The 7877-nt window shown below is 56.0% G+C and overlaps 3 protein-coding genes across 3 annotated transcripts; all 3 read right to left on the bottom strand.

Annotated features, from left to right (window-relative positions):
• Nucleotides 1-1287: 1287 nt before the first annotated feature.
• Nucleotides 1288-2103, bottom strand: PUNSTDRAFT_76292 (uncharacterized protein; the record flags this gene model as incomplete). Its single annotated transcript, XM_007388293.1, has 5 exons — nucleotides 1288-1325; nucleotides 1375-1507; nucleotides 1620-1749; nucleotides 1814-1886; nucleotides 1941-2103. 5 exons carry the CDS (start codon nucleotides 2101-2103, stop codon nucleotides 1288-1290), a joined length of 537 nt encoding a protein of 178 aa, XP_007388355.1.
• Nucleotides 2104-2599: 496 nt separating this feature from the next.
• Nucleotides 2600-3931, bottom strand: PUNSTDRAFT_55558 (uncharacterized protein). Its single transcript, XM_007388292.1, is given in 2 exon segments — nucleotides 2600-2717; nucleotides 2735-3931. 1 exon segment carries the CDS (start codon nucleotides 3885-3887, stop codon nucleotides 2781-2783), a length of 1107 nt encoding a protein of 368 aa, XP_007388354.1. The 5' UTR covers nucleotides 3888-3931; the 3' UTR covers nucleotides 2600-2717; nucleotides 2735-2780.
• A 2249-nt stretch (nucleotides 3932-6180) lies between these two features.
• On the bottom strand, nucleotides 6181-7753 carry PUNSTDRAFT_146495 (uncharacterized protein; the record flags this gene model as incomplete). The annotated part of the gene is made up of 3 exons (XM_007388291.1): nucleotides 6181-7096; nucleotides 7151-7556; nucleotides 7615-7753. The coding sequence occupies 3 exons, from the start codon at nucleotides 7751-7753 to the stop codon at nucleotides 6235-6237; spliced, it is 1407 nt and encodes a 468-aa protein (XP_007388353.1). The 3' UTR covers nucleotides 6181-6234.
• Between the last annotated feature and the right edge of the window lie 124 nt (nucleotides 7754-7877).

Here is a 7877-nt window from a genome sequence, read left to right as displayed (position 1 = left end):
CATGGACGTGGTGGGCGATGTGGACGTGCAGGGCAAGTTGGACGTGGGCCAAGACGTGATCGTCGACGGCGAAGCGATCATGAAGAGCAGCGTGGACGTTCGCGGTCGCATGAGGGTGCGCGGCGTCGATGTTCCGAACGGCATTGTAGCAAGAACGGCGAGCGAGAGGGGAAGCAGCGCCGACGCCGAGGGCGAAACTGATTACGACGCTGAAAGCGACGGCGGCGCGGCCATCGATGAGGCTGGTCAAGATCGCCCCTGGACTCGCTCCGTTACCCCCCAATCCGACCTTTCCCGCGATGCGACAGTTTGGCCTGGCGACGGCGTCGCCGTTCCTGTCCCGGATTGGGGATATGTGCATGACGCGCTGGCTGCCCGTAGCCAGGTTTCTGAAGCGGAGGTGGACGTTCGGAGCGAGGGCACCATCGTCGCTGGTCCGTCCGGTTTGCCACAAGACCCGTTGTCGCATGTTCCGCCTGTGCCTGTCGCGACGGACGTCGATATGGACGAGCGGCCGGCGCGTCCGGGACAGGATATGGATGCATCCAGGGCCGACGTCTCTGGGGTAGCGGGCCTCGTCACGTCGCCCGCAGACAAGGCTCCCCGACGTTCTACACGTCAGGCAGCTCGTGCCCAACGAGGCGAGGCGGTTGGGAACGATGCGGCCGAAGACTCGGAGGGCGAGACGGCCGGTACCGATAACAAGCGAAGCAAGTCGACGCGCCCTGGTGCATACAAGAAATTTAAGACCGGGAAGGAGTGACATACATCTCAATGATAGCCGGACGGAACGCTCGTTTCCTTCTCTCTCTCTCTCTCTCTCTCTCTCTCTCTCTCTCTCTCTTTCCTCTTTTTATAAACTGGATACGCGGAATTGTCCAACACTCCTTCACAAAACTTATGACGACCGTTCATGTATCTGGTATACGATGGGTCATCCAAATCAAATCCGTGTTGTCCATCCGATCCGATGAAGCGTCTGGCAGAGGTGCGGAATGGCCATTGTATGGCTCGCAGTTGCCCGTCGCGAGAGCGAACCGCGCCACCCGTAGGAGGAGCTAGCCTAGTTTCAACTGATGCTTGCGAAGCCCTTAGCAACGCCCGTCCCAGCCAAAATGGGAGTCGTCCGAAACACAGCTGATATTTCACCACAACGTACATGCGATGTCTATGAGGCCACAAGCGGCGCCGAAAGAGTTGCTCGCTCTACGTGCGAGCTTGCACTCAAGATCCTTTACCCTGCCCTCTGCGTTGCCGAGATCCCCGGCTCAGCCCATGGGCTCAGGTTCACGCGTGCCAGACCTTGGCGATCAGCTCGGTAAGGCCTGTGCACAAACGTCAGTTGGGTTCTCACATGGGAAGGAGGCGGCTCACCAATGTCGTTGGTGTTGAACTGGTAAACGCCGACCAGGACACCAACGGTCGTTGCGCGGAGGGTCCATGACACGAGCGGCCCAAGCTTGGGGAACTTGCGCGGGTGGAGGTAGTCCACCACGATGGAGTCGAACTAACATGAGCGACCAGCGTCAGTGCTCTGCACTCCCAAATCACCCGGTACCCCGTGATGGACACGGTAGAAAGAGACATTGGGAGGTTGGAAGGAGCGAATCGTGACTTACGCCAATGTGAGAGTGCATGACGAGTGAGACGCCGAGGATGCCGTCGAGGAGGGGGTACTGAGTCGGCGAAACGACGAAAGCGGCGACCGTCAGTGGGACGAGGCCGGCAGAGAGCAAGCGCTCAAAAGCCCTATTATAATCGACGGTTATCAGAAACCGCATGCGCATGAGGTCCGATCGACCAACAAACATACCAGTGGTATGAGCCGTGGGTCTTGGAAGGCGGAGGGAAGGGGAGGCCATCGTTCACGGTGCCCCGGATGATGGCTACAACGCATCAAGGTTCAAGTTTGTTTCGTATTGAGGGTGGATTGAACTCACGTCCACCAGGGACATATTCAGTGCTGCTGGAGGCCGCGTTTCGTCGTGCTGAATGTTCGACGTCCAACCAGATCGTATCGTGCACCGCCCGAGCAAGCGAGATTTTTGTGTCAGAGCGTTCGCAGTGAGCCAAGCGCCGGGTTAGACGCACATTGCAATCCATGAGCAGCAGCGACCCTCCTAACAGCCGCGCGCGCCAAGGCGTTGTTGATGTGCGCGTTGCGCGCGAACGTCTTCTGGATCAAGCCCGCGGACATGATGCGTATTTCCTCAGGCTACCCGACAAGTACTGGAGAGTTAGGCCAAGAGAAGAGGGGAACGAGGATACAGGAATATCAACTGAGCGAGTGCGGAGGTCCAAGGGGGGGAGGAGACCGGAGAGACCCGCCAGCCAATCACATGCTTGCTGTTTCCGGCAGTGCACCGCCACGTTCTCCCCTCTGACGCTCACGAACGACACTCAGCGCAGCGGGAAAGGACAAGACAGACAAATCAGTGTTCAGCACGACAAACTCGAGCAAGGCTGCAGGTATACCGAGAATATCATGCATGTTTGGTTGTCAACCTGAACCGGATCCTCAATGCATGAAAACTGGGCAGTTGAATTTCACCTGTTCTCAACGCCCCCGTGAGGCCTCTGCCAGACTCATTCATTGGGTGGACAACACGGATTTGATTTGGATCAGAGCCATATCGTATACCAGATACATGAACGGTCGTCTTCATTCGTGTGAAGGAGTGTTGGACAAGTCCGTGTGTCCAGTTTATAGGAAGAGGAAAAAGAGAGAGATAGAGAGAAAAGGAGACGAGTCTTCCGTCCGGCTATCATTGAGATGTATGTCACTCCTTCCCGGTCTTAAATTTCTTGTATGCACCAGGGCGCGTCGACTTGCTTCGCTTGTTATCGGTACCGGCCGTCTCGCCCTCCGAGTCTTCGGCCGCATCGTTCCCAACCGCCTGAGCATGAGCTGCCTGACGTGCAGAACGTCGGGGAGGCTTGTCTGCGGGAGACGTGGCGAGGCCCGCTACCCCTGTGATCGGAGAGACGTCGGCCCTGGATGCATCCATATCCTGTCCCGGACGCGCCGGCCGCTCGTCCATATCGACGTCCGTCGCGACAGGCACAGGCGGAACATGCGACAACGGGTCTTGTGGCAAACCGGACGGACCAGCGACGATGGTGCCCTCGCTCCGAACGTCCACCTCCGCCTTGGGAACCTGGCTACGGGCAGCCAGTGCGTCGTGCACATATCCCCAATCCGGGACCGGAGCGGCGACGCCGTCGCCGGACCAAGGTGTCGCATCGCGGGAAAGGTCGGACTGGGGGGTAACGGAGCGAGTCCAGGGGCGATCTTGACCAGCCTCATCGATGGCCGCGCCGCCGTCGCTTTCAGCGTCGTAATCGGTTTCGCCCTCGGCGTCGGCGCTGCTTCCCCTCTCGCTCGCATTTCCTGGTACACTGTCGTTCGGAACATCGACGCCGCGCACCCTCATGCGACCGCGAACGTCCACGCTGCTCTTCATGATCGCTTCGCCGTCGACGATCACGTCTTGGCCCACGTCCAACTTGCCCTGCACGTCCACATCGCCCACCACGTCCATGTCGCCGTTCAACTTAACGTTGCCAGTGACAAGGACGTCGCCTCGAACGACGAGGTTTCCGCTGACCACCAGATTGCCAGGGATGTTGCACTCCCCGTGGTAATGACGTCCGCGATAACGGTCAGCGTTAGCTTCCTCGGGGACGAGAGTTTGGTCGTTGGCGTCGTTCTCCTTGGCCTCACTGTGGTCCTCGTCGCTGTTGCCGGAAGCATCGCGTTCCGTCGATTGATACGAGTCGGGCTCGTTATCGTCCGCGTCGCCGCTCCGATTGCTGATATTGTCAGAAACGTGATCCCGTTCCGTCGATTGGTAGGACTCGACATCTGACACAGAGGAGTTCTCCATCGAGACCTGCTCTGTTTCGACGTTCTGTTGCGAGAGGAGGTTTGCAACCAGGGGGTCATTGTAGGAGAGCATGTCCAGAAGTCGATTGTTGATCATCCATGGGTCATTCCGTGCAGACACCAGGGTCGTGCGCTCTGCGTAGGACTCCTTCAGTAAGCCTCTCAACAACTCCTCAGCTAGATATATACGTCAGCGCCCGCAACCTCGGACCATAGACGAGAAAGGATTACCCGAATGAGGATTGCCAGGTTCCTTGATATCTTCCATATTGACTTTGTCAATCCGCGACTTCCTGGCCCAAATTTGTTGCTCGAAAGTGGCACGAGCATGGGATTGCGGGATCTTGAACGGTTCCTTAGCGAACAGCCTAGAGATCGTCATGTTCCGAAGATTTCGATGATGCGGGTGTATACTGACACATAGAACAGGATCGCTCCGACCCCGAACGCCTCGCTGGACGCGTTATAGTGATTATTCAATACTTCTGGTGGAGCCCAAGCAGCGGTTCCTGTCTGGGGCTGTAGGAAGAGTTAGCTCGCGGTGCCATTATATGATGAACGCTCGTACATATCGACGCTCGTCGTCTTTCGGCTTAAGGACCGAGTTGCTGAAGTCGCATAACTTAACCGTTATCGCCTCGGGAGTGTTGCCGAATACAAGAACGTTCTGTATGGTATTAGCATGAGACGGTATGAACAGAAGCGACAAGGACTACCAACGCACCGCGGGATTGACATCGCGATGGAATACGCCTCTGCAATGTATGTACTATAGAAATCGATTTAGCCCCTGCATCGGATTGCGCGAGAAATTTACCTCGAGGCCATCGATGATCTGCTTCACGACGAGGCGAGCGAACTCTGGGTCTATGGACGATTCATTGTTAGGGATAATGACTTCTGCACCTATATCACAACTTACAAAGCGATCCGTGTCTTTGGATATACTGGTGCAGATCACCTTGCGGCGCTACGGGCGTGACCACACCTTCTATACTGTTAGCCGCAGAGCCCGGATCAACACGTTAAAATCAATGTACTGACAAATTTGTATGAACGCTTTGATGCCCTGCTTTTCTTCGACCCCTTGGTTCCCTTCGGCATACCAGTGCACAAAAGGGGTTATGTTCGGGTGGCTAAAGCTCTTCCACACGCTCAGCTGCATGGCGGCCCGGTCTACGTCAGCGCGTCCCACGGTAACGTGTTTGACTGCCACGGCGCAAGACATGCTCGCTCCCTGGCCAACCCGGATCGCTGCGCGCGCAACCACTGGAAGGACGGTAAGCAAGGACCACAATTCGGAAGTGCTACTGCTGACCCCCTTGATTTCCATTCTTCATTTGCGACTCAATGATGCCGTATAGAGGGGCGTGCGATGGGGCCTCAATCTTGTCAAGACTGCGATACATATATCCTGATAGATGGACCGATACTTATGAGCCACCAATCACGGTTTCAGCGACAGTCGCGCACTTAGACCGTCAATGAGTACAATGGCGTTTTCTGATAGCGGAAACGGGAGATTGAGCTTCAACGACCTGTCATTGACCTATGGGGTTGTTGAGACTCTGGTAGGAAATAGAGGAGGGTTGCACGCACGCTTATTCGGGCAGGCTTCGCGATCTGGGTGATTGTCATTATGTCCCGACCTTCAACCGTGATCTGCTCAACCTTGGCTAGAACAGGAACTCGGGTTTCCACTGAAACGTAACAGGTTGTCAGAAATCTGGCTGCTTCTGGGCCCGGGCTTTACTCACCTGGAGTCGGATCAGCACGAAGCCTTCGAAATTCACCACTGCGGTAGATGGACCATTTGGGCGAATCCGATGTGAACGTCACATCCGGGAAGCCTGCCACACAAGAGCGCAGGTAGGCACGGTTCCATTTCCGAAGAAGTAACTCTTTGTTGCGGAAGTAGTCAGGACTCTCGAGAAGTTCCGGCCGTTCCGGAGCGAGGTATGGTTCGGATGCCATGTTCGTAGCTGGGATGTTGGAGGATGCAGTAGCAAACGAGAGAGACAAACTCGCGCTCCTTTATAGGCCTGGCGACGTTGCATTGCCGAGGGCCACATATTTACGGTGGCCTTGTCTCTGATTGTGTCCACAATGCAATCGGGGGTGGAGTTCGAAGTCGTGATGGTGGTGGTGGCATTGTCCAAGAAGCTGCGTGGCAAAGATGATTTCTACTGCAGCGCTGAATCCTATGGATTGAGTACATACCGACGACGCGATCGTAAACATTCTGTGCGGCTGCGCAGGCACAATCCAGTCTTCGACGTTGAACGATTGTGTATGAAATCTACAATGAGTATTACATGACGATACCGCTCGCGACAGACAGAATATGGTTAATCGTCGTAAGTAATCCATGCCTGTAGCGGGATGGGTTCGCTACACGTCCCGTTTACGATGTTGGGATCGGCTTCGCTGTCTGAGGGTCTGACCTCCAGTTCTTCGACAGGCACCCACCGATAATAGTCGAGTACCAGATGTCGCCATCCCCTAATGTCTTCATCCCATTCGACCATCTCGTCCCTTGCGGCATTGACGAAGACAGGCGACCCATCCTCAAATCCCTCGTGACGGGTCGACGTCACGCCAACAACCCACAATGGTAACGAGCGCATAGCCCTGGTGAGGCACTTCTCACATCGCCCCATCTCTACGTGCCACCCTTCCAACGCGTCGAAAACCTGCGGAGGGATGTTTCGAAATTGGGTTCTGGGCTGCTTTGCAAACACCCTGCGGCGTCGCGGACAGCGCGATACAGGCAGCGTGGCCTCGATGGCGTGGCCTCCGTTCCGGTTGTCATAGTAGAGCTCACACTCGACGATGCTCTCTCGCTTGAGCCATCGGATCTCATTTGGGTTGTCATCTTCTTCCAACGGGTATTCGGTCCAGTCTCGAAACGGTAGACCCTGCGAATCGACGCCAACGCGAGGTCTGGGCCGCAGAAATTTCGTTTTGGCGATGCGTCTCCGTTGAACGCGAGTTGGTCGGCATGTGCAACCACCGATGTTCCCCAGGTCCGGAAGGGCCTTGACAGAAGCACGGCGGTCTGTAACGGAGTGTGACCCGCCGGTATTCTTTGAACCAACCAAATGTGTCGCTCTTGAGGCAGCAATGCCGGTCTTGACATTGGGTGGATTCTGGATCGCGGATTGTATAGGTCTGAGATCTTGAAGCGAGGCGTCACCACCGATATGGTTGCTGATATCAGTAGCGTTAGCAAGTGAAAATCAGATAGTGCGATGGTGGACATACGGTGTAGGTTTAACCGTATCGCTCCTCGAGACCTCCTCGCGTGAGGATGCAGTCGGGCGAGAGATGCTGATCATATTGATGTCCTGTACAAGGTTCTTAACACTGGCAGCAGCTAGCGTTATCGTCTCATGCGTCTCCGCGACGAGTCTCCGGGCGTCTTCGGCCTCGCACCGCATCTTATGCACTTCCGCCGCCATACGTCTGGTACGCTTTCTCCTTGGCCCCGATGATGGGCGCGATACTGTCGTCTTCACTGGCGGCACATCGTCCGCGCGACGACGCTTGCGACTTTCTTTGGCAATGTCGGGAGATCGAGGTCGTTTCTGAGCTCGCGCGGCGCGAGGCGGGTTTCTTCGGACGGCTGGCGCGGCGTCGGTCGGTGCAGCGGATGCACCGGTTCGTGGTTCTAGGTGGCGGTGAGCACCTCGTTCACTTAGACTAAGAAACGATGGTATCATGCTCACCAGTGGTATGAATAGGTTTTAGCTCTCTCCGAAGGCTGGTGACTGCATCGCACCAGCCCGCATACGCAGATGCACGACGTTCGGGTGAACGAGCTGCGCTCGATGTGGTAGTGTGAGGTTGTGGCTCCATCGCGGACATAAGTCGTGGACGCCGTTTTAAGTTGAGTAAGGAAACGGTTACTCTAGCACAGTTCAGAGAACACAGTCAAGCTGCAAATGAGACGCAGAAGGTACCGTTAAGTTGTTGTGCAGAGAGTCAAAGT

This window comes from Punctularia strigosozonata (assembly GCF_000264995.1).
Source record: "Punctularia strigosozonata HHB-11173 SS5 unplaced genomic scaffold PUNSTscaffold_17, whole genome shotgun sequence".
Taxonomy (NCBI): domain Eukaryota; kingdom Fungi; phylum Basidiomycota; class Agaricomycetes; order Corticiales; family Punctulariaceae; genus Punctularia; species Punctularia strigosozonata.
The sequence above is the reverse complement of the archived record's forward strand: the minus strand, read 5'-3'. Positions and strand labels throughout refer to the sequence as shown.